The sequence below is a fragment of the Chelonia mydas genome, chromosome 5, assembly GCF_015237465.2.
Source record: "Chelonia mydas isolate rCheMyd1 chromosome 5, rCheMyd1.pri.v2, whole genome shotgun sequence".
Classification (NCBI taxonomy): domain Eukaryota; kingdom Metazoa; phylum Chordata; order Testudines; family Cheloniidae; genus Chelonia; species Chelonia mydas.
In genome coordinates this window covers 122,262,339-122,289,116 of record NC_051245.2, presented here as the reverse complement: position 1 = coordinate 122,289,116, position 26,778 = coordinate 122,262,339, and the positions used below count along the sequence as shown (strand labels likewise).

At 48.0% G+C, this 26,778-nt stretch overlaps 1 protein-coding gene across 5 annotated transcripts in view; it reads right to left on the bottom strand.

The window, feature by feature from the left end:
* Positions 1 to 25,368, bottom strand: part of FBXO10 (F-box protein 10) — a 68,730-nt gene extending 43,362 nt beyond the window's left edge. For 3 of the 5 annotated variants that reach the window (XM_043547258.1, XM_043547260.1, XM_043547259.1), the window contains exons 1-3: positions 25,200 to 25,368; positions 11,005 to 11,595; positions 7,649 to 8,521 (exon numbers count right to left, since the gene is read on the bottom strand). In XM_043547258.1, coding sequence (XP_043403193.1) covers positions 7,649 to 8,521; positions 11,005 to 11,595; positions 25,200 to 25,325 — 1,590 coding nt within the window. In that variant the 5' untranslated portion in view covers positions 25,326 to 25,368. The remainder of the gene's footprint in view (positions 1 to 7,648; positions 8,522 to 11,004; positions 11,596 to 25,199) is intronic. The other 2 variants (XM_037902186.2, XM_043547261.1) reach the window with 1 other exon arrangement.
* Between the last annotated feature and the right edge of the window lie 1,410 nt (positions 25,369 to 26,778).

Sequence of the window (26,778 nt, the reverse complement as noted above, 5' to 3'; positions counted from 1 at the left end):
GAACTTACAACATGCTTGCACACTTCCCTGCTATAGAGCTACCCTGAAGTTAGAGACCCATATCCAGACTTGGTAAAAGCGGGCAGCCCTCCACTAATAGAGCAGTGCCTGCTTACACCCATCCTGAATTTGGCCCAGCAAATGCACTATTTGCATGCTGTGAAAGTACACCTACTAAACAAGAGGACACAGAAGGCAGAACGCCTGGTATCTAGATGTGGAATCAGCCCAGCAAAATTAAGGCAGATTACCTTTTAATCGCTGCATTGTTTTATTTAAGCAAACAAGTAGTTAAATACTCCTGCAGTTATGGTATTTAATTCTTTCCAGTCAAATGAACCCCTAGCCCCATGTCTGTTTACGAGAGAGAAATAATCTACAAATTGCTTTCACATATTCCTATTTCAATAAACAACATGGATCAGAAGGTAATTAAATTACACTTCCTTTATTTGCTTGTTCCAAAAAGGTGCTTAATTCAATCTGTTAATTAAACATGGAGCTAGGCAGGCAAGACTAGTCACTTCCCACTGTCCTGGTGGGGAGAGCAAGTTCACCGTGGAATGCCAAGCCCTGCTCAGCAGAGCAGTGGTAACAGGAAGACTTATCCTGTGAGCTAAGCACGGGCACTGCTGAAAGTTGCGCATCTTGTTCAAGGGCTTTGCTGGGCTGGGCTCTGATCCGATGCCCATTAGAGTCAGCGGAGCTGATCCCACGGACACCAGTGGCCACTGGATCAGGCCCTTGGTTCATCCATGCTATAGTGATGGACAGCAGAGAAATCATCATTAATCCAACAAAGGACAAGGACAAGGTACGGATGATACTTCGCTCCTCACCCCACCCTAGCACTTCGGTATTGCCTACAATGCAGCACGGAATAATAACTAGGTAGTGTAAAGTGCACTGATAACAGAGTGGGCAGCCTTAGATTGGAGAGTCTTTGCTTTCAAGTGGGGAATTTATGCTAAGCAGAGCCGGCAGTAAGAACTGCTAATCCAGTTTCCATTCTGGCATCAGAAAGGGCCCTGTCTAGTGCCAGGTGCCACAGAGGAGCTCAGCTGGCCTGGGCCTGCACCTGTGTCAGGAGGCTCGCCTGCCATAGCTTTCCTCCGGCTCAGCGCCGCACTCCCCTGATTCGGGGCCGCTGGATGCACAGCTGGTTCTCGCTCAGAGGATGCTCTAATTTACATCAGCCGCTAACAGTCTGCAGTGGCAAACCTGCAGGTGGGATAGTGGGGAGTGTTGCTGGCCTGCCCCTTTCCTCCAGCCACACCCATTACGACAGAGAGGGGAGTGGCACAGGAGCGACTGTCCCACCACAGGATCTCCCTTTGCACTAGGGTGACTCTCCCAGGCCTCAATCCACTGGGTAAATTCTCTGCCACTGGAAATGGGAGAAGACTCCACTGAGCACAATGGAGCTGCACCCACTTACTCCAGCAGCGAATCTGGCCAGATTCCCCCAGTACCACAGGGCATGCTCCCTGGTTTGCAAACACCATCAAACCAAGAGCAAGGGCGAGGCCCATTGTCCCCTCCCTATACACAGCCAGTTTCCTTCCCGCAACCTTCACAGAGGCATGAATGAAGCACAAACTGTAAAGAAGCATCTTCAGTCTGAACTCTGAGTTTCCCTGCCTTAAATCAGGCCCTTATTGTTACTAATACCTCTTTGTGTGTGTATGGCTGGGGCCTGCTGGAGCTGTGATATAACGCTCTCAGCTGCAAATAACATGGCCCAGCTGCTCCCATGGGGATAAGAGGGAAGCTGTTTTAGATAAGAATCATGTCATTGTAGCTCTGTAATAAGAGGAAACGGGGCAGGGATTTTATTGTACAGCTTCCGAGTTCTAAAGCTAAAAGATTTCATCCACTTCAAATAGCCAGCCCTGTGGAGCCAAACAGGCTAATTTCTAGCCTCGCACGTTCTCTCCAAGAGCAATGACAGGACACAGCAAACTGAATGGGGATTAGACAATCAATTCAAATCAAGCTCAGAAAATGAACTGGAAGTGAATGGTCTCAGATGCCAGGCCAAGAAGAAATCCACAAGAGCAAATTAGTGCAGGAGGAGGGGAAGACACCTTGGAGCCAGCACCCCAGGAAGGGAACCACAAGGGTCATCCTGCCTTTTGGGGGAGAGGTGGAGGGAGTGGGCACAGAGTTTGGAAATGTACGGAGAAGCAAAATGACATTTTGTCATCCTTCACTGAGGCAGCACAAAGGACAGCGCTGTTTTCATTCTTCAAAGCAGGATCCTAGTCATGGATGCTAGTGCTTTAGGTGAGACAAGGATTTTAGCCTGTTAAAGTTAAGTTCTGGACTGTAAGAAGCATGTTAGACCTTTTGTTTTCTTTGTAACCTGTTCTTATCCTTGCTCACTGTCTCTTAAAAACACATACTTAGTAACAAAGGGCAAGATGTGTTTTCACAATCAATAGATTGCAGTGCTGTGGTGTTACACTGGGGCTGATACTCAGCTGAATCAAATACGCTTGTGGGGGTGTTGTCTTTCTGGGGACACCTTCCCTGGTAATTGCTGTGAGTGTCCAGTGACAGGGGCTGGACACTACTGGAGGCTGCTTCGAAGGAGTTTGGGGACTGGGGTACAGCTGGCAAAGCAGAGCTGAGGCTGGCACAGCCCTCAGAAGAGAGCTTGAGTGTCTGAAAGGCTGGAGGCATTAGGGAGCTGACATCCATATTGGCAAAATGTCCCAACTATGTATCACCTGCAGATTTTATTAGCACACTCCCACTTTTTGTGCCAAGGTTATGAATGAAAATGAGAATTAAAATTGGTCCCTAGACCAATCCTTGAGGATCTCCACTAGTAACCTACATCTAGCCTGGAAGTTCACCTTTCAGTGTGACCCACTGTTGTCTCCCCTTCAACCAATTCCTTATCCACCTTTCAATTTGCATATTAACCCCTATCTTCTCCAACTAAATAATTTCCCATGTGGAATTGTATCAGATGTTTTCCTGACATCCCAGTAGATTAAAGCTACTGCATTTTCTTTGTCTAAAAAACTGGGATAGTCTCAAAGACTGAGATCAGGTTGGTCTGACACGACCTACCTTTTGTAAAACCATGTTGTATTTTATCCCAATTACCATTTACCTCTATGTCCTTAACTACTCTCTCTTTCAAAATTTGTTCTAAGACCTTGCATACAATTGAAGTCAAACTTTTCCAGATCACTTCCCCCCTCCCCATTTCTTAAATATAGGTACTATATTAACAATTTCCCAGTCATCTGAGAGTACAGATTCATTAAAAATCCTTGCTATTGGGCTTGCAATTTCATATGCCCATTCCTTTAATAGTCTTGGATGGAGATTTTCTGGAGTCCCTGATTTGGTTCCATTAAACTGCTTGAGTTTGGCTTCCACCTCAAATGTTCTCAGTTCTATTTCTACATCCTTGTTCCCATTAGCCACTGTCCAAGCACCTCATTATCCTTATTAAAAACTGAGGAAAAATATTTGGTTAGGTGTTGGGCTATGCCTAGATTATCTTTAATCTCCACCCGATCCTCGGGTTTAATAGTCCCACTTCCTCTTTCCTTATTTTCTTTTTATTTATATGGCTATAAAACCTTTTACTATTGGTTTTAATTCCCTTTGCAAGGTCCAATTCCACTTGGCTTTTGGCAGTTTTCACTTTTTCCCTACGCAGTCTCACCTCCCAGAGGTAGCTTCCGTTGCTGATCCAACCCATCTTCCATTCCTTGTAGGCATTCTGCTTTCTCTTAATCACCTGTCTTTGATGCTTGTTCATCCAGTTTGGTCTGCAACCCTTCCCTCTGATTTTTTTCCCCTTGCTTGGGATGCAGGCTTTAGATACTTTAAGTTAAAGTTGCAGAAACTAATTCCAAGCCTCCTCCTTATTCAGATCCTTGAGTTCATCAGTCCAGTCCACTTCCCTAATTCCCCTAATTTTATAAAGTTTTCCCTTTGAAATCAAGTTGCAGACCTATTTTTGTTGATCCTTCCATTTAGTTTAAACTGAATTAACGCAATCACTCGAACCAATGTTGTCCCCTACAACCAATTCTTCTATGAGGTCCTCGCTACTTACCAACACAAACTCTAAAATGGCATCACCTCTTGTCGGTTTGGCAACTATTTGGTGAAGAAATCTCTCAGCGATCATAACTGAAAAAGTCTGGGCCCTACCATACTTAGTAGCACTTGTCCTCCCATCTCTATCTGGGAAATTAAAGTCCCCCATAATCACACAATTCCCAGTAGTGCTTATTTCATTACAAATATTTTAAAGAGGTCTCTATCCATACCCAAATCAGATCCTGGGAGTCTATAGCAGACCCCAAGCACTCTCCCAGAGGAGCCTCTGTTACCTTTCCTCCCCAAAGTGATTCTGACCCAAACAGATTCAGTTTTATCCATTCCATCACTTCTAACTACCTCATCATTAATATACAATGCTACTCCACCACCTTTACCTTTATTTCTGTCTTTCCTAAACAGCACATACCCTTCAATACCTGTACTCCAGTCATGACAACTATTCCACCATATTTATGTTATCCCTATAATATCTGCTCTCACTTCTTGCACCAGTAGTTCTAGTTCCTGCATTTTGTTACCCACACCTTAGTTATTTGTGCTTGGCTTTGCCCAGATTCCTCACCTGATTAGACAGAGTAATCCTACTGCCAGTATCGCCTATCTGACTGTTACTGTCGGTGCTACTGGCACTACCTTTCCTCTTGATGTCCATTCTCCTACCCTCTGTTCCTTTCTCCATCGCCGTTTCCTCTTTCACTTGATTTTCTTCCTGCTCAATATTAGACTCAGGCGTGGAGATGAGAGGAGCATCTCCCAACCATCTCCCCTGAATTCCTAGTTTAATCAGTTGTGCCACCCTCCATCCTCGAAGTCTATTTCCCTCCCTACTCAGGGGGAGTCCATCCCATGAGAACAGTCCCCTGCCCATGAATGCCTCCCAGTAGTCAAACATCCCAAAGCCCTCCCTATGGAACCACTGCCTGAGCCATCTGTTGATCTTCATCATCTTGTCTCGCCTTCGTTCTCCTCCCCCAGGGACAGGTAGAATCCCACTGAAGATCATCTCAGCCTCCATTTCTTTAATCATCTTCCCCAGCCTGGCAGAGTCTCCCTTGAAGCATCGCAGCATCATTTGTTCCTGCATGAAGGACAATCAGTGGATTCTTTCCAGCTCCCATTAGGATCCTCTTCAGCCTCAGGTCCACATCCCATATCTTAGCTTCCCGGTCGTCGGCAGGTGGGATTGAACCCGGGGCCTCCGGAGCTTAGTGCATGAGCTTCTACTGCATGAGCGAAAAGCCAACTGGCTGTTGAAATGAGTTTGCTCTACAGCCTTAGCTATCTCTCTCTCTAAGTGGTCTCAGTGCCGCTAGACGGGACAGAGCACCATGCCCAGAAGGTGTGTGGGTTACAGGCGCACCCTTCTGTTCTCCGCATCAGCTCTGGGGACAGGCCTGTCTGTTCTTCATCGCAGGGAATCTGCAATCACATGGACCTGTCTCTTCCTGGTGATGGTGCAATTCTCCAGCCTTCCACCTTCTGTTTTTTCTGACTGCAAGTCCTCTTGTCTTCTGTTCTCACTTGCAAACTTCTGAGAGTCATCCTCTGTCCTCCAGAGGCTCTGAACTCCATTGACTCTTCCCCTTGTCTTGCAGAACCAGCCACTCTTCCCTTCTGTTACTGCCTGCCTCTTCCCTTCATTTTCCAACTCAGCAAACCTGCCCCTCAGTCCTGGGCACTGCGAGAAAGTGTCACAAGGGGTGTTAACCCAAATGCTAAATTCTGGCCCGTTTTCACCACAACAGTTCCACCTCCAGCCTAGGTATTTCCATCCTTCCTGTTTCCATTCCCTGCCCCAGTGGGGCTACTTGCGTTAGCACAGTTATGTGCTGTGTAAGTGTTTGCTTCACTAAGCCCAAGTTACTACACCAGGACCCGAACCAAAGCCCTCTCAAGTCTGTGGAAAGTCTTCACAGGCTGTAATTGCCTTTGGATAAGGCCCTGATACACATTCGCTATTTGCATACAGAGATTTGTTTCTCGTGCAATTCTCCCATGTTTTGATACTAATCTATCAGACTTCAAGTAATGGAAGCGATAACGTGAAAGACGTTTAACACACGGCTGAGCACAGCACTAGAGCATATGCTGCTGTCCTGGCTGGAGAATGCTGTAAGATCACTTGTTTAGGATCTACCAGGATTACGATGTGTTTGTGGTGAAGGGGGTAGGTGTTAGAACTAGCTGTTGCCTTAAAAACTGACTAAAATCTCTTTCCCTATAAGCAGATGGATGGAATTAATGACTTGGAAGGGAGGATGAGGACACTGCCAGGTGCCATTGCAAAGCATTTCATCTGGGAAGCATCGTTATATAATGAATGTAATCTCCCACCTAGTGCCTCACTCGCTAGTGCAGCCAATCAGCTTGCAGCAGCCCTCCTCTGAGTGTTTAATGCTACGGTTCAGTTCAGTTCATGTGCCCTTTCCACGTCTTTATTGCTAAGAAACAAACGTTTCCAAGCCTGTGGCCTAAACAACATGCGTGTCACCACCCCACTGCGTGGGAGACCTCTTGTTCCTGCCCAAAATTGCGAACTGCCAAGAGCTGAGGGCTACCTCTCAGACATTCACCTCTCCTGCGTGCTGCTGTAGGGATAAGCACCTGTTCCACATGGTGTCTACAGCGCTACAATCATCTTGACCATTTAGCTTCAGGTCAGCTTTTGGTGGAACAGTGAGGACCCAAAACTAGTCACAGGTACCATGGTAAACGCATTTCATTTGAGAAAACCAGTTACGGTTGCTAAGTGCGAACAGGGACAGAACCAGGCACTTGAGAGCAAGGACATGAATAGTTAAGCGCATCAGAAATCTTATACTCCCCGTATACTAAACCAAGACCTGATCCTTCACTCCTTTACACCAGTATCCCTCCACGAGAGCTCACTGTCAGGAAGTATTTTCTGATAGTCTGAATTGGTTTGTGGGGGGTTTTTGGTGAATTTCATTTCCTACATCCTTTCTGAAGGGATATTAATTTTTCGACATTCTGAACTCTTTAGCATGCATAGCGCACAGGGCCACTTTACAAATCTATGCTGATAAAGGGGTATACACCTTTATGCTTCAGCCTCCAGCTATCGGACGTTAGGAAGGAACTGTCTCTTTGAGCAGGTTACTTCCTCGCTACCTACTGCAGAGTTTCTTGCACGTTCCTCTGAAGCAGGTGGTACTGGCTGTTGTCAGCGGTGGGACGCTGGGCTAGACGGACCACACTCTGATCCAGTCTGGCAATTCCTGTGTTCCTAACTGGGTGGCCCCTTGGCACGTTCAGCATGTTCACAGATGTACTTGGAAATGCTGACTGATAGCACCACACTTTTAAAGGGGTCTCCATCGAGCCTCTAACTTTGCAGGGAGAGTCAGATGCCTCCAGACCTGACAGCACTTGGATGTCTAACGACTTGATCTGAAGGTACAATCAAGCAGACATCTAAGTGCTTTCATTTCACCCACACTTTAAGTGCAGGTGCAAAGAATGAGGCTGGTTAACAATGTGGCCTGTAGGCTCTGCCGACTGAATCCCCAGGCGGGTGGGAGGGTTTCATTACCAGCCTGTACAGCACCTTGCTGTTCTGTATGCACCGCACGGCATAGGTCAGCTCCCTGAAGACGCTCCCCTCCAGCTTGGCTCGCCCTTGCGAGCAGACAAAGACCCCACCTTTCCCGTCCCTGAACAGGCACTTCCGAATGAGGCATCCTTGCAGAGAGCTGGCAAGAGACTGGGCCTCCTTGTCCCTCTGCAGCTCCTGCTGCAGAGTTTTGAGCTCCAGGTCCCTCTGCAGGGCGGTGAGCCCACTGGTTTGCGGCCTGCTGTGGATCACATGGGCCAGCATGTGGCTCAGACCGTGGGCCCGATAGGACAGTTTGTACATCGACCGGTCATCATCTTCATTCTCGCTGCTCGTGCTCAGCTCACCATCACTAGAGTCTGTCTCCAGGGTCATGGCATCCCCCTCCTTTGCTGTATAAAGTTTGCCATTAACTTCAGCCTCTCTCTCACCTGCTTTTTCAAGCACCAGCTGAGTCTTGGAAGCAGGAAGTAAATTATTTTGGTCCCCACCCACCACGATCTCACAGGTCCTTAAGCTCCTCACTGGCGGACCGCCCCAGCCGCCCCGCTTCGACGCGTTGCAAAGCGCAGGGTCTGACGCCTGTAAGAACACGCAGTGGGACTTGGCCAGTGTGGTTAGGTGTTTGCAGGCCCAGTTCCTCTCAGAGGAAGGGATGCCCTCTATGGTGACAGAGGCGTTTTCGCTGCCAGTGAACTCACAGTTTTCCAGGACCCCAAGGGCCACGCTGTGGAAATGGATGCTGGACTGATTGAAGGTGCAGAACTTCACCTGGCATGTCCCCGGGGCGTGGATCTGCAGCTGCCCATTCTCAAAGTTGCAGTTGTCGAACTGGACGTGGCCAGAGGTTGTCTGGAGAAGAATGATCATGAGACAAAATAAATACAAAAATAACTCACATTCCTGGGGATACCATTATGTCCCATTCCACTTCTCAAACCATTCCCCCTCCAAAACACACACATCTAATGGCACATGGAACTGGCATGTGTCATGGGTAACTGACACCCACTGGCTTCTGCACCAAGAGTCCATGCATTTAACTGCCCCAATCTTGATCAGTTACCTTTATGATGCTAGATAGCATGGCATGCTCCAGCTGCCACATCCCATCAACTAGGTGGCTCAACATGACCTGTTGTGACCATTGAACTGAGCAACATCCATCTACTATGAGTTGGTCCCTACCCTTGGCAGTTTTAATTGTTGTCAGCCTTTTTTACACAAGTTGTTGGGCTCAGTACAGGCGTAAGTGGGTGAAATGTAATAGCCAGTGATATAGAGGAGGTTGGACTAGACATCCTAATGGCCTCTTCTTGCCTTAATATTTACGACTGTACCAGGAGCATATACAGCATCTGCTCTACATACTATCACACATGCTCCATCTGTTGTATGCCAGGTCCCAAGCATTCTGCAAGGAAGTTAAATGTTTCTCTCACACATCTATGGGTCAGCGTTAGGCAGGGAGATTTGCCTTAGCACTGGAAACTTCATTCACTCTTCACTGTTATCCATGTGAACGTGGCGCTGGATTGCTGACATCTGTCATGTCGTCAGCTGTCCCTTCCATGGCTCGGGAGGCTTTGTGACACAAACCCTCATAGCCTGTGTGCAGAAAGCCTTGGAGATCAGCCTCAGTAATCTTTAGATACCTTGTGGTGAGAAAAGACAGGACTCTCCTACAGCAGGTGCTATAAAGCTCTCTGCTTATCCCCACAACAAGTACGAGACACGCAGTGTCAGTGTCCCCACCTTGCACTGACAACATACATGAGCCATGACCCACAGGGGTCTGGTACAGTGGTCCCCAAACAGTTGGAGAGATTTCGATAAGAAGATACAATCAGTGACTGGGGACAGGAGCTCCCAGGCCACAGGAATCATTTTGCACAACTCTCCAATTTTTAAACCTGACCTTTTCTTCGTCAGCCACACATTGCACATTCCCAGGGTAAAGGAGCAGACTTTCAGATCAAAGCGCTAAGATAAACAAATGAAGAACATTGCAGTATTTTAGTGAGAGATCAGCTAGGTCGTGCATTTAACACCTACATCTTTACCCCTCCTCTTTTTTTAAAGCTACTTAAAAGGGACACTGTCAAGTCAATTTCAGGCTAAACAAATTATTTTGTAAAAGCTTTTGCAAAATCTAAGCTCAATTCATGGCTCCATCTTCTTTTTAAAATAAAAACACCAATGGGAAATGGGTTTATTTGGAAGGAAACATTCTCCATTCACTGTCTGAAACCCAAATGCTGAAGCGTTGAGCTGATTATGATCCAGAAAGCAAAACTGACGATCAATGAAAGGGAAATGTATCTACTTTCATTGTGGAGGCTGAGAGAAATGTACAACGTCACTAAACAGCATGCAACAGTGAAGAGTAAATTAATCTGTGTTTCAATAATCTAAACAAACACAGAGCAGGAAATCTATTGTTTATTAAATAAGATTTTTTTTTTACCCTGACAGTTTTTCCTTTTAATACTTGTATAGCACTTTTCCTATGAGCATTTTAAAAACAATTAAGTTAAATGAAGTAGATAATTAAATTATTTCTAAAAATAACAGAGTTCCACTACTTCCTGTAAGGTAGGTTTCCATTTTACAGACAGCTCAACTGAGGCAAAGCTCTAGAGGCAAGAGGTCAGATTTTCAAACTTTTACTCCCATGGCTGCGCCTCGAGTAGCCGATTGGCTTCAGGGAGTACAAATGTCTGGACCAGGCCTCAAGGTGACATGGGCAAGGTCAAACAGCTACCATGCCAAAAAGAGAATTCAGGAGTCCTGACTTCTCCAAGCCTTGGTAACATTACTAAAAAAGAGCATGAATGATATCATGTGTGTGCATCCTCCAAGAAGACATGTCATAGGGACCAGTCTGACCTGCATCTCACAGGCCACAAATACCACCCAGCACCCGCACACTAAATCCAACAACCAGAATTAGATCAAAGTATTACAGCCCTCAGGAGACTAAACTACTGTGAGCCACAGGCAGAGAACAGGAGGGACTGAGGTGCACCGGCGGCCAAAGCCCTGCAATGGCAGGGAACTGATTTACTGAGATTCACCCAGATGCCCCACACTCCAAGCTGCAAAGGAAGGCAAAAACCCTTCCAGGTCCCGACCCGGCGGGAAATTCCTTCCCAACCCCACATATGGCGACCAGTTAGACCCTGAGCACGAGAGCAAGAACCAGCCGGCCAAAGAAGAGAATGCTCAGTGCCCCCTCAGAGCATCGTCCCAGCTCCACACCCCCCCATGTCCCATCCCAGCCAGGGCCATCTCGAACGCCCTAACGACACCCATTGTGAGAGTTTCAGACCCACCTTGTACACAACGGGGGTGAACCAGGCTGGCATAAAGACCACGTTGCACAGGCGAGTGGTTGGGCAGTGCTGATCAATGCTGACCAGCAGGGCCACATCTCCTAGCTTCCCCTGCCCCACGATCTCCACTGGCACCTTGAGGATGATCTCGCTCTGCTCTTCGTATACCCCCGGCAGCAGCACGATCCGGTCGTAGACGTCGGCCGAGGCCAAGGCGGCTCGGAGGGTATCGAACTCGCAGCCCTGCCCAACGCGGAGGACATGGCGGTCCTTCTTCCTTCGGAACAAGTAGAAGCAGTTGGAGGACTCAAAGTCCTGGGCGTTTTTGGTCCAGGTTTTTGAGGCGACGTAGTGCTGTTTGAAGGCTTCCCGCCAGGACTGGGGCTCCACATCAGGCTGGTTGGGCCAGTTCGGGTGTCTGCATTCAATGCAGCCAAGGCACAGCTGGCGCCATCGGGTGTTATCCAAACTGAGGATCAGCTCGCACCAAGCTCGGCAAACTAGACTGCAGCGGCCAAGGTCGGGCAGACGCAAGTAGGATAAAATCAGGCGCCACAACTCCACCGGGAGACCACTGACCTCCATCGTCACCTAGCAACAGTGGGACACAGACAGGCGTTAGACCATCAAAGGCAGGCACTGGTTAGACCTGTGACAGTTCCTTCCTGTGGCCTCAGTCTCACTTCACTCCCTGTAGATGTCCACTGGGTTTGTTCTGCAACCACTAGCTCCACCCCCCTCAAGGGCTGGCTGTGCTGCCTTTGCCCTTCTCCTGGCCCCTGCTGACCCAGAGAGAGGGGCCAGGACTGAAAAGTGAACCCAGCCTGCCTGGATGGCTGTGCAGAGCACCAACAACTCACTCCCTGCAGAATCCAAGTCAAGCTTCAATGCACATCAGGGGCCTCATTCAGCACGGCCCGGCGCCTCATGTGGGCAACTACACCAGTGCCAAGGCAGAGCCTGGTGCCACCTGACCAGAATGATGGCCTTTCACAGCCACTGGGCACGGATGTAAAAAACAACCACCACACCTAGCAGCCGATGGGCCCCTGGAGCGGGTGACCTGGAGACCAAGGAACCAATCAGGTACGCCTGTTCTCTGGGCCAGACTCCGTGTTGCCCTGTGACCATCTACACCAGTGCAAAGGGACAGGTATAACAACCCAAACAGCAGGGCACAGGGTGTCTTCAGCAGATGGCTGCTGCAAATCCCCTACAGGCTGTGGGCAGGAGGAGGCACAAATTAGGACAGGCTATATCAGAGGCTGAACCTGCCCTTATAGGTCTAAAGGAGGATCAGGGTGGTCATGGGTTGCATCCTCCTGATCCTCACGTGCTACCCATGCTGCCGGCTGCTCAGCAAGCCAAAGGACAAGGTTGAATTTTTTAAGTTGACTGGGTGTTTAGAACTGTGGGGCTTTGAAGACTGCTCCTCTAGGGCATAGTTTGGGCACTCAGCTGTCAGGCATGGGAAGACAGTAGATCTTCCCCTACAGAATATAGCTGCCTCTTCGTGAGCAGCAAGATCCTTACTGGACATTTAGCCCTCCCAAGATTTAAAAAATAAATCCCTGCTACTCTGAGACCCATAGGGGTTCTGGAAGCACGAAACACGCTTCCGTTATCCCTCTGTAGCAAGCTGACTTACTGGCTGGTTAAAAGAAAAGGAGTACTTGTGGCACCTTAGAGACTAACCAATTTATTTGAGCATAAGCTTTCGTGAACTACAGCTCACTTCATCGGAAGCATACTGTGGAAAGTGTAGAAGATCTTTTTATACACACAAAGCATGAAAAAATACCTCCCTGCACCCCACTCTCCTGCTGGTAATAGCCCATCCAAAGTGATCACTCTCCTTACAATGTGTATGATAATTAAGTTGCGCCATTAGGCTTGAACTGGGAGTGGCTAAGTCATTATGCAAGGTAACCTATTTCCCCTTGTTTTTTCCAACCCCCCCCCCCCCAGACGTTCTTGTTAAACCCTGGATTTGTGCTGGAAATGGCCCACCTTGATTATCATACACATTGTAAGGAGAGTGGTCACTTTTGATAAGCTATTACCAGCAGGAGAGTGGGTTGGTGTGGGGGGGGGGGTGAGAAAACCTGGATTTGTGCTGGAAATGGCCCAACTTAATTATCATACACATTGTAAGGAGAGTGATCACTTTGGATGGGCTATTACCAGCAGGAGAGTGGGGTGGGGGGAGGTATTTTTTCATGCTTTGTGTGTATAAGAAGATCTTCTACGCTTTCCACAGTATGCATCCGATGAAGTGAGCTGTAGCTCATGAAAGCTTATGCTCAAATAAATTGGTTAGTCTCTAAGGTGCCACAAGTACTCCTTTTCTTTTTGCAAATACAGACTAACACGGCTGTTACTCTGAAACCTGGCTGGTTAAAGGCTCTGCTATTCAGCCCTGTGGCTTGACATCTCTTGAGATGTTGTGTGAGATGAGTGACTCTGTCCTGTCACATCCAGGCAGCTCTTAGAATCTCAGCACAAACAGGGCTGAATTTTAGGCTTGTAGTCTGTAACACTCATTAAATTCTTCAGATGCACCTTGGTCACTCTAGGATGCCCAGGGTGGTAAGCATTGCTTTTCATTTCTATCCTGCAGCTTCAGGACTCCCAGGAAAGGGGAGTGGGGGATAAAAAGGACTACCTGGCTCTATAGATCCCGCCAGCACAATAATCCCCTGTGCTGTAAAATAAATCAAACAGAGGAAGAGGTAGCATTGTACCTCACACTCAGAAACGAAAGGCGTTTGGGTTTAGGGAAGCAGGAAAATCTCTGTGTGGAAGGCGCTGTCTGCAGAAGGTCACAGCAGACAACTGAAGGAAGGAGTGAAGTCCAGGGCTTGACGAGAGTGCATTTACCAGGAGAACACTGAACCGTTTGCATGAAGTGCAGCGGCACTCCGCAAAGCGATGATGTAAAATGACACCATCTGGCTGAACAGAGCTTCTGGTGTGCACTGAGAGTCAGACATACTGGCTCCAGTGACATAAATAAGCTTTTGCTGCTTTTTGAGCTCTGACGGTCCTAACGCAGCTCTGGGTCTGTGAGCCAGATTCTCGTCCAGCTTGTGCATCATCCACAAAACGGACCACTCGGTTCTAATCAGTGAATCGGGTGCAGACGCAGTGGGGCTGTGCTGGTACCAGTAAGGCAGTGGTTCTCAAACTATTTACCACTGTGGGCCGCATATGCAGCTCTCTAAGCGTTATGTGGGCTGCATCCAAACAACACGTATACCTTTATAGCCCTGAGGAGGTCACATGGGCCACAGCTGTGTGCTCATTGGGCTGCAAGTGGCCCACGGGCCACAGCTGAGAACCACTACAGTAAGAGCTCACTTTTAAAACAAGAGTGGGTACAGGCCTGACCAAGGGTAGCATCTGGCCTTTATCAAGTGCCTTTATAACTAGAGATGAAGTGCAAAGAGAAAAGGACCTAGCCTGACCTCAGAATATAATATGCTTGCAAGATGCTAGCATCATGGATACAAAATAAACAGGGAACCTCACAAACAAACCCCAATCACGTGACACAGCAGAACTGTGCACTAAGGTGAACTTTCCAAGGCGTATGCCAGAGGTAGGCTTCCCAACAGGCAACTGTATTAAATGAGGAACTATGGTGTATGAGACGGATGTTCACTTTTGGGGGCCTGATCCCCTAGCCGCTCAAACTACAGCTTCAGGCCTTACCTTTGGGGAACCCATCATGACCTTTTGGATTTACTTGGAATCCACCCGAGCCAGGACAGTCATAGCCAGCTTCCTGACTCTGTACAGCTGGATACCCCTATGCCAAGCTCAGGAGAAGTGGGGCCAGCAATGGCTGATGAAGTTCTGGAGCTCTTGCCTCTGCTTCTCATTCTTCATTTGGGACACAGGTCTAACTAGGAGCGCTTGGAGATTCTCTGCAGCCTGATTTCATCAGCTCAGTATTTTTTTCAGGGGAGGGGTCGGGGAGGGAGTCAGTCCTTCAAACAATTGAAAACTGTGCTTCATATTTCAGAAAATGAGTTCTTCTTTCATTGGTTTGGATTCCATGATCTGAGAAAGGGAAATCCAGCTTCTGAGCTGAAACAGACTTTAATTAACATAAGAAGCCTGTAAAAGAGGCACTTCTAAATGATGGAACATTTGTATCCAGATCAATAGATGAGGGATTAGCCATGAAGAACCCTGGGGAACGTGATTTGGGATGCATTCGCAGCTGAGCTATGCTCACTGGTTCTCTGTTATGATAAAGAGGCAGCTATGTGAAGCAGACCCAGAGGATTACATTTCTTCCATAATGATGTGCCCAGTACATCTTGCACCATCCCATATTCACCTTTCCAGTGATTTCACTGGGGTTTGGATCATGCCCATAACACATACAGAAGTTTCTCTTTACAGCCCACAAATGTCACAAAGAAACAGGGACAGTAGTTAACTGTTGAAAACTTAGATCAGCGTTCAAGGATTAGTGGGGCCAGACATTATGTCAAATCTGTCTCCACAAGAGATTTAAGATAATTTCTCTCTATTTTAGCTCATTGTTATATTTGTTAAATATTATGCTCCTTCTCCCATGGGCCCAACCCTGCACTCCTCCAATGGGAGGGCTGGGTGCAAAAGGAACATAAGACCTAGCTGGCTGGCTGAAATCTTAACTCCACTCAAGTCAGTGGCAAAACTCACTTTGATTTCAACAGGACCAGGATTTCACCCAGGATTTCTACCTTAATTGCAAGCCACAATACATCTCTCTCCTACTGGAGACCTGCAAGCACAATCCTCACAACAATATTTTCATAATGCCATGCTATCCATAGCTCTCAACATAATACAAATATTTATTCTCAGCATGAAAATGGCTAAAAATAAAATGTCCTGTTAATATGAGCTCTGTGGCTGGAAATATCATTACTGGTGACCAGGAAATAAATCTATAATGAAAAATAGGGTCCTGAATCTTCCACCCAGGCTCTCCTTATTGCAGAGCAACGGTGTTGAATTAATGATGTATATTACAGAAGTGTCTAGAAACCCCAGCTGAGATCAAGCCCCCAGTGTACTGGAGCTGCACAAACACAGTAAAAGACAGCACCTGCCCCCAGAGAACTTACCACGTAAGCAGACAAGACAAGCAAAGGGTAGGCAAGGGGAGAAAGCAGAAGTGGTTTGCACAACGTCCAGGGGAAGGCCATTGACTGAGCGGGCACAGAACCCAGATGTCCTGAGGCCCAGTCCAGTGCTCAGTCCACCAGACCACACGCCTCAAACACAGTGTGGTGGTTTTGGTCAGTGGCTCTAAACACAACATCATATGGTTTTGTATTTACTCTTTCCCAATGACCTACTCATTTGACTTTATCACCCCTTACGAGCTGAGTCATGAGCTCAACTTGTTACTTGAAAAATCAAGCTATGTTTCATAAAGTTTAAAGTCAGAAAGAACCACTAGCTCATCTTTCTGTGGATCACAAGATATCAGATTGCATCCAGGTACCCCTATGTTGAGCCCAGTGACTTTAGTTAGACTAAAGTAATTGGCCGCAGAATTTTTATGACTTGTGATGATATATGAATCAGAAAAAAAGTAAACTCAAATTACTTCCCTATTACTAGGAATCTAGATTATTCAAAATAACATTTGGGAAATCTAATTTACTTTTTACCATTTATACTGGTTATTTATAGGGCTGTCAAGAGATTAAAAAAATTAATCACAATCGCACGGTTAAACAATAATAGAATACCATTTATTTAAATATTTTTGGATGTTTTCTACATTTTCAAATATATTGATTTCACTTAGAACACAAAATACAAAGTGTACTGTGCTCAGTTTATATTTATTTTTTATTACAAATACTTGCACTGTAAAAAACAAAAGAAATAGTATTTTCAATTCCCCCATTGCTAGTCATTTAGTGCAATCTCTTTATCATGAAAGTTGAATTTACAGATGTAGAATTATGTAAAAAACCCTGCATTCAAAAATAAAACAATGTAAAACTTTAGAGCCTACAAGTCCACTCAGACCTACTTCAACCAATCACTCAGACAAACAAGTTTGTTTACATTTGCAGGAGATAATGCTGCCCACTTCTTGATTACAATGTCTCCTGAAAGCGAGAACAGGCGTTCTCATGGCACTGTTGTAGCTGGCGTCACAAGATATTTACAAGCCAAATGCCCTAAAGATTCATATGTCCCTTCATGATTCAACAACCATTTCAGAGGACATGCCTCCATGCTGATGACAGGTTCTGTTCAATTAACGATCCAAAGCAGTACGGACCGACGCATGTTAATTTTCATCATCTGAGTCAGATGCCACCAGCAGAAGGTTGATTTTCTTTTTTGGTGGTTCGGGTTCTGTAGTTTCCACATCAGAGTGTTGCTCTTTTAAGACTTCTGAAAGCAAGCTCCACACCTCGTCCCTCTCAGACTTTGGAAGGCACTTCAGATTCTTAAACCTTGGGACAAGTGTCGTAGCTATCTTTAGAAATCTCACGTTGGTTCCTTCTTTGCGTTTTGTCAGATCTGCAGTGAAAGTGTTCTTAAAACAAACATGTGCTGGGTCATCATCCGAGACTGCTATAACATGAAATATATGGCAGAATCTCCCCCAAAGAGTTCAGTCACAAATTTAAAGAATGCATTATTTTTTAATAAGTGTGATCAGCATGGAAGCATGTCCTCTGGAATGGTGGCCGAAGCATGAAGGGGCATATGAATGTTTAGCATATCTAGCACAGAAATGACTTGCAATGCCGGCTACAAAAGTCCCATGTGAACAGCTGCTCTCACTTTCAGATGACATTGTAAATAATAGGCAGGCAGCATTATGTCCTGTAAATGTAAACAAACTTGTTTGTCTTCGCAATTGGCTGAACAAGAAGTAGGACTGAGTGGACTTGTAGGCTTTAAAGTTTTACATTGTTTTGGTTTTGAGTGCAGTTATGTAACAAAAAAAAAATCTACATTTGTAAGTTGCACTTTCACAATACAGAAATTGCACTGCAGGACTTGTATGAGATGAATTGAAAAATACTATTTCTTTTATCTTTTTTGAAGTGCAAATATTTGTAATAAAAATAATAATATAAAGAGAGCACTGTACACTTTCTATTCTGTGTTGTAATTGAAATCAATATATTTGAAAATGTAGAAAAACATCCAAAAATATTTAATAAATTTGACTTGGTATTCTATTGCTTAACAGTGCGATTAAAACTGCAATTAATAGCGATTAATTTTTTTAATCACATGAGTTAACTGTGATTAATCGACAGCCCTAGTTATTTCCTATCCTAAATTTGATTATTGTCTTTGTCCAAGCTGAATAAATTTCACTTTTCTTTCTAGTCCGTTTCATTTCCTGGTGTTTAGGATAAGGTCACAAATTCTACTAGGGCAGGCGTGGGCAAACTTTTTGGCCTGAGTATGGAAATTGTATGGTGGGCCATGAATGCTCACAAAATTGAAGTTGGGGTGCAGGAGGGGGTGAGGGCTCTGGCTGGGGGTGTGGGCTCTGGGGTTAGGCCAGAAATGAGGAGTTCAGGGTGTGGAAGGGGGCTCTGGGCTGGGACAGGGGTTTGGGGCACAGGAGGGGGTCAGGGGTGCAGGCTCTGGGTGGCGCTTACCACAAGCAGCTCTTGGAAGCAGTGTCATGTCCCCACTCCGGCTCCTATGTGGAGGTGCGGCTAGGCGGCTCGGTGCGCTACCCCATCTGCAGGCACCGCCCCTGGAGTTCCCATTAGCCACAGTTCCTGGCCAATGAGAGCTGCAGGGGTGGTGATTGGGATGGGGGCTGTGTACGGAGCCCCCTGATTATCCTTAAACATAGGAGCCAGCAGAAAGGGGGCATGCTGCTGTTTCCAGGAGTCTCGACATATGCGAGCGGAGAGGCCTCTGACCCCGCTCCCCGGCTGGAGCGCGGGAGCAGAGCAAGCCCCAGACCCCGCTCCCCAGCGGGAACTCAAGGGCCGGATTTAACAGATTGGAGGGTCGGATGTGGCCCCCAGGCCATAGTTTGCCCACCTCTGTACTAGGGCATGTTGCAAAACAAACACAAATTTGCATTGAAACCGCTTACAATTTGTATTAAAAAATGCTTAGAATCATGTTTTATTTTCTATTTCTTACACAAAATTGAAATTCTGGGTCTAAGTCACCTAATAAGCTTTAACATTACCAAAACTAATGATTACTTCTTTATATGCAGCAGGAGGTTGTGAAATCTATTCCCCGGGATCATTCAGGAAGAAGTCTTTGGGGCCCTCACTTATGACTGAAGGCTATGTGACCCTGGAAGTCTTACAGTCTTTTGTCTTCCATAGTCTTAATCATGGCCATCACAATCAAATAGCTATCAGAAGCACAATAGTTAAGGGAGTAGCGTTCTACCCAGGGCTTTATATGGGAAATTTATTAGTCCTGGGCTCCCTGTTATTCAGCTACTATCTATTATAGTTACAGAGTAGTTTCCCATATCTCAGAGAATAAAGTAATAGTGGCAAAATCAGATACCCTACTTCTTTGTATTGTCCACCTTGTCTGTTTAGACTGGGGATTATGGATGGAGCCCGGTAAGGATAAATTAATAATAAGTATTATTATTTACATAACAATAACAACAAAGATCACCTATAAGCACTTGTATAGCACTTTATATGTCCCAGTTACTGTACAAGCACGAGTTGATCCTCACACCCAGACCTGTGAAGTGTGCTAAAAATGATCTTCCACCTCCAACAGATTGGGGAAGTGAGGCAGGGAGCCCTGGTCAGTGAGTGGCAGAGTCAGTATTTGAACCCAGAATTTCCTCACCAGCCCATGCAGTCCCCAAAATGTTTTGGAGTGATCAAAGAGTACATGGAGATCACTGCATATGCCAATCTGAAGCCCATAATATGCAGCTACTGCTGATTCAGGAAAGCACGTACACCTGGGCATAAGTCCATTTCTATTTAAGTGCGTGGTGTTAAAACAGGTACTTACACGCTTTCTTGAAGAGAGATACTTTCCTGAATTGGGGCCATGTTTTTTGAACTAAAGAGGGCACCGCCAATTTATAATCAACTCCGTTTCAAAAATGAAGTTAAAAGTCATATTCACCCTGCCCTGAGTCCCTGGTCCATTTATGGGGGTTTACAGTAATTGGTCAATGTTTTCTATTTCCCCGATTGCTTTTGTGAAAGACTCACATCAACAGGGGACACTTACTACAGAGGGGAAAACAATGATGCTGATTGTACACAAAGCACTGTGGAAGCCACAGGGTAAACAAATTAAAAAACAAACCAACAGCAGACTTTCCCCCGCTTTGCTCTCTTTAAGCTACAGTCAGCTGAGCTGCTGCTTGTAGGCAAATAAATAAATACATAAATAAAAATAACAGACAGACAGAAATTTGATTTTTAAATTGATGGTGTCCTTGTAGCTAAATTAATCAAATCACCACAGATACGCCACAGGCTAAATGCAGTAAAAAGGACCACCTTGTGCATCTCACCGCTGCTGGACGGTCCCTTCTGGCTTTAAGATCTATGAGATGAATGGTACCGGGGGAAGGGTCTGTCTGGCAGCTTTAAAGCTCTGTTTCATTATAACAAATCTTCTTTTGCCTGTGAAATCTTCAATTAGAAAACTCATTTTTTCAGTGGATGCAGGTGTAAGGGGTAAATTTGTAAAGGTCAAATTTACTTTTCACAGCTCTGTTAATTAGAGGTATTCATGGGATGAATCCACCGAAATGAGACAGATGATAAATACCAGCCCAGGTTTCTAAAAGATTTCACAGACATCGGTCATAGACATCCATCAGCAGCAGAAAATATGGCTTGAATAAACAGGAGCAGCACTGGGCAGCATACACCATCATCAGGGGACGTGAGTGACTTTTAGAGGAACTGGACTTTGGGGTAAAAGGCATTAGACACCACACATGCATTCAGTCTCTTCCCACTACACAATGGGAGCCTCCCAGCTCTCACCAGAGAAATGCTTTTGACAACAGCTCTAGCCTGGCTTCCCCTGATCACGATCAGACACAGTCCCAAACTTCTGGGGTCACAATCTGCCCCCACATGCACAGGAGCAATTCTTCCAGAGGTCAGTCAGTGGAACTGTGCACACCTCCCTTTAGTGCTAGCCAAAAAGCCACAGATCTCCTTCACCCTGTAACCCTATCCGATCTCTGCCACCAATCTCCTTCACCCTTCCTATCTGCTGACTGGCAGGGACGTCCGGAACCAGGGAGGAGTCCCAGAGATCTTCATTGTCCTCTGCTTCTCCCGCAGACTCCACCAGCCCAGGAGGACATTGAGCAGCCACTGGAACAGTCTTCTCATTCCCAAAGGAGGGAGATTGAGTGGGAGAAGCTCGCATACCGATTGTCCCAAGAGGGACAGGCAGTGCAGCCCCAAGCCGGGATCCAGCGTCATCACCACATCACGCAGGATCAGGGGCTCAAGAACTCCCCGTGCCAGGGGAAGGCAGAGCCATTGGGAGCTCCAGACAACAGACCTGCCACCCAGCACAACGCTATCCTCCTCCTCAGGGCACATAGCTCCATTCTCAGCTGTTGCCAGCAGCTCAGGGGCCTCCAGAATCTTCGCCCTGTCAGAAACAGTCCCACGGAAACCTGTCCCATCAATCTGTTCTTCACCCCCATCTCTAGAACTTGCCTCTGTTTCCGCTGCAGGGAGGGAGCCCTCAGCCTCCAGGACTCTCCCCTATCCAACCACAGTGATGGGGTCACAGCAGAGGGTTCCTCGGGGGGGTAGGGAGGGCTGCTCCCTGGACAGCAACAGGCCACATAAGGTGACGGGGGATAGACTCTGACAGTGCAGATGCAGGTTCTGTCTCCTGCTGGTCCCTTGCTGTCCCGATCCCCACCTCACTATCCTGGGGTCCCCACATTCGTACCAGGGACCTCTGAGCCAGCAGCAAGTAGGCAGGAATCCCTCAAATGAGCACAGTCACCCCTCAGGAAACATTTCATGTTTTCCAAAGTAGCAAACACTGTATAACGGGCCCCATCTATGACACCAGGCGCAGGGGTTACATAAAACCACATACACCTGGGGCTGGAACAACAACACGCCTCACAATGGATTCATCCTGACAGCAGGAACTGCCTTCCCCTAACAGGAGAGATCAGACAGTGGCGTCTCAGTGTGGAAGGGGGTACTGGAAAAAAACAGCTTGAATGAGGAGTGCAGAGACAGGAGAAGGGCAAAAACAACAGGTACAAGTCTTTTAGGAGCCTGCCAACCCACCCGTTTACAAATGTACATCTCCAGGGGGAGCTGAGACAGATGAGGGCAGAGGAAAAATGGCTGATTTTTGCTGGGTGAGAGACCTGGGTTCAATTCCTGATCCACCATAGGCTTCCTTGTGCCTCAGTTCCCTATCTGTACAAGGGAAGCAATGACACTGCCCAACCTCACAAGGTTATCGCAAGGATAAATGCATTAAAGTCTGTGAGCTGCTCAGATACCAGGGTGATGGGCCCAGATAAGTACCTGAGATCAGACATGCTTTATTAACTGGTCTGGGAAGAAGACAGCTCCCTCGATCCCACCCCGGTGCACTGTACCAGGTGGCTTTGCAGAGGAGGACAAAGCAGCCAGTCGGTGTCTGGAGTTTCACAGGTGGGGTGATTATATACAGGCTGCAGCACTGAGGGCTGTTCAATAGGGCAGCTGAATGGCAAGAAACCATTGAAAATGGTGGGAGCAGGAAGGGAGACCAGAAAGATCTCTCTGCTGCCATGGGGAGCCTTTGTGTTGAACAGCAGCATTTCCTCAAGGGGTCAGGAACAGCTCACAACACAACTAGATCCATGAAGCTGTCTGAAATCTCCAACCTCCCTCAGCTGCTTCTCCCCACCGACCCACCTCCAACCTCCCTCAGCCACTTCTCCCCACCGACCGGCCTCCAACCTCCCTCAGCCACTTCTCCCCACCAGCCTCCTTCGGCCACTTCTCCCCACCAACCGGCCTCCAAAGTCCCTCGGCCTCTTCTCTCCACCAACCTTCCTCGGCGACTTCTCCCCACGGACCCGCCTCCAACCTCCCTCAGCCACTCCCCACCAACCTCCCTCGGCCGCTTCTCCCCACCGACCCACCTCCAACCTCCCTCGGCCACTTCTGCCCACAGACCAGCCTCCAACCTCCCGCGGCCGCTTCTGCCCACCAACCCACCTCCAACCTCCCGCGGCCGCTTCTCCCCACCAACCGGCCTCCAACCTCCCTCGGCCACTTCTCCCCACCAGCCTCCCTCGGCCACTTCTCCCCACCAGCCTCCCTCGGCCACTTCTCCCCACCAACCGGCCTCCAAAGTCCTTCGGCCTCTTCTCTCCACCAACCTTCCTCGGCGACTTCTCCCCACGGACCCGCCTCCAACCTCCCTCTGCCACTTCTCTCCACGGACCCGCCTCCAACCTCCCTGGGCTGCTTCTCCCCACTGACCCCCCTCAGCCGCTTCTCCCCACGGATGTGCCTCCAGCCTCCCTCGGCAACTTCTCCCTACAGACCTGCCTTAGGGACAGTGCCTCAAAATCGCACCGTACCCAGGACTAAATGTGCCATTACTGCCCCAGGGTGGGACCAGAGGAATCCTGTTTCAGAAGCACAATGGCTTGGTGGGCAGGCAGCGTACCCTCCCTCCTGCCCCACCTGAAATATAGTCATGAAAGTAGATCTTTGTATTTCCCTGCGGTAACATTCCAAAAAAGTACCTACTCCGGGTTTAGTGTAAGGAAATATATTAATCTGGTGTACACAATGCAGCCAATTACAACAAGTAATCCAGCAGTACAGAAAACCACGCTGGATGCCCATGTTAGAAAGGTACCACCACCTTTCCCTTTTGCTTGTATTCTAATGGGGTTTCATGCAGTTTTGATCAAAAGACTGGCAGATCTCCGAGATCCTGCATTGTTCCAGGTTCTGACTATTGAATGATTCCCTCTCCTCTCCATTCTGCCATGGATCACTCTGTTTTGAAACAACACCCTACTCTGAGGTCACCTCATGTCAAAACCCTACTGCACGCGAGGAAAGAAAACCAAAAGTCCCACCACTCATTTTAAGCCACCCTTCCAATCACAAAACAGGTTAGAGATGTAGCTCGGCATACTTGCAAGTAATTCTAGAGACCGATCCTACCTCCACTAACACTCAATTCCCTTATTAAAAAATATTACCCCAGTAACTAGAGAAAGCACTGAAATCACTTTAAAACCACATGTTAGACAACTGATTCCCCTACGGTAAATAATTGACTTCAACAGATGTTCTATATATTAAATCAAAACAATATTTAAAGCAACAGTAGAGCTCTGGTGGCCAAATATCTGAATGAATGGTAGAAAAACTGCAGAATGCAGCGATGAGTAAAATGTGATAGAAAATACACCTAACAAAAGAACAAAGGGGATACATGTACTATGTCTACTATAAAACTATTTCAAAACACAACACAACTATTTCAAAACACAACTTTTAAGTGAGCATTAAAAGAAACTGGTTTTCTTTTCCGTGCTGTGCCTTAAAATGGTTGTGACCACGCTCACTGATGGGTGCCTCACGGTAGTAGAGGAGCACTGGCAGCCTCACAAGCACACAGCACTCATATTACATAACTCCGGTCCTCTCACAAGTGTGTGTAAATCCCCTGGTTTTCGGAATACAAGTTTCAACAGAATGCGGTTTCCTTAAGGACCATTAGCACAAGTTACCTTAACTTGACCCTAAGTACAAGTTGCAGATGGTTTCCCCCTCCTTAAAGCAGCCTCCCCTCCAGGCTGCGTTCACACACACATTATTTCCCTTCCGACACAGAAACGGCAAGTTTTTGCTCCCAGCTGAGGGCGAGGGTCATGAAACTGGCCTCACCGCAGCCTTCACCAGCCGCCCGGCTGCTAGTGAGACAGGGGCACACACAACGCCGAGCGTGCCCAGCGGGGGAACGGGCAGCGGAGCGCCTGCAGCCCTGGCTGAGCACGGGGGGAAAAGCCAGGCTCCGAGCCAGGGCAGGGCTGCCCATCGCCCCCCATCACTGCACAATCCACCCCGCGCCTGTTCCCGCCCGCCAGGCGCCCCCCGGGAAACGCACCGGGCAAGTTTGCAGGGCAGTAGCCCTGCCGGGGGGGAGGGCAGAGTTCGCCCCCCCCGTACCTTAGATCCTGCCGCGGAGCCGCCACATCCCGGCTGCGGCCGCGCAGAAGCTGCGGTGGGCGACGCTCGCCCAGCGGAGCCGGGAGGAACAAGCGGGAGCCCCTCCCCCCCCCCCGCCCAGACCATAGAGAGCCGGGAGGAGAGAGAGCCTCTGCCGGGGTCGCGGCGCTGCGGCACCCGGCGCGTGGGCGGGGAACGCTGGGAGCCGGGCGGGAACGGCGCGTGCATCCCCCGGGGCGGTGGGAGCTCAGCGCGCGCCGGGCCCTGCAGCAGGCTCCCTGGCGGCCCGCGCAGGGCTGTGCAAGCTGAGAGCGGGGCGCTGGGGGAGCCACTGACCCCCCCCCCCCCCGGGGCCTATTCATCATCATCATAACGCCCAGCTCTCCTCCAGAGCTTTTCAGGGGCCCTGGCGGCGCTTTGCCCCTAAGGCTGTTTGCGTGGCTGCAGGCGAAGGGGGTGTCTAGCCAGCGTCACGCAGCCAAGCGCCCAGCCCGGGCCCACCGCTGGGGCTTTAGAAACAGCGGTGTGGACGGGCTGGAACCCAAGTTCTGAAGCCGCGGGAGGGGGGCTTGCACTAGGGTGGCCAGATAGCAAATGTGAAAAATCGGGACAGGAGGTGGAGGTGGGCATCTAGAAAGGAAAAAGCCCCAAATATCGGGACTGTCCCTATAAAATTGGGACATCCGGCCACCCTAGGGCCTGTGGGTCGTGCCACAACTTCCAAGCACTGCGTGCACAGCTATGTTTATTGCGCTCCGCGAGCTCGGCTAGCCCCAGGCTGTCGGCCCAGGCTCACTCCAGCTTGCTGTGCAGCCCTGTCCGGAGCTCATGTATACGCTACAGCTGATGCAGCTGTGCCGCTGTAGCATAGACACTTCCTACCTCCACTGAAGGGGGTTTTCTGTGTTGCTAAGCCCCATGTCTCTGACAGGTGGTAGCTAGGTCGATGGAAGAATTATTTAGTCGACCTTGCTGTGCCTGCACCGGGGCTTAGGTCAACCTAACTACGGCGCTCAGGGCACGACGTTATTCACAGCTTCAGCAACAAGGAATCCGGTGGCACCTTAAAGACTAACAGATTTATTTAGGTATAAGGTTTCGTGAGTAAAAAACCACTTCTTCAGATGAGTGGCATAGCTACATGGATCTAATTTTTAAGCGTAGAGCCACCTTAAGGGACCTACCTGTGAATTCTCCGGGAGCAAAGGGATCCTTGGATGGGGTTGAGTCAATGGGGCTGTGCCAGCTCTGTGACCCACCTCACTGCCCCAAGCATAGTGGGGTGTTGCAGAGGAAGACACATAGCTAGAACATGCTGCACCCCACAGTGATTCTTTGATACATAGATTCCAAGGCCAGAAGGGACTATTGTGATTATTTGGTCTGACCTCCTGCATAGCACAGGCCAGGGAACTGCCCCAAAATAATTACTAGAGCAGAGCTTTTAGAAAAACAGCCCACCTTGATTTTAAAATTGCCAGTGATGAAGAATCCACCATGACCGTTGGTAAAATGTTCCAATGGTTTAATGACTCTCACTGTTATAAATGTATGCCTTATTTCCAGTCTGAATTTGTCT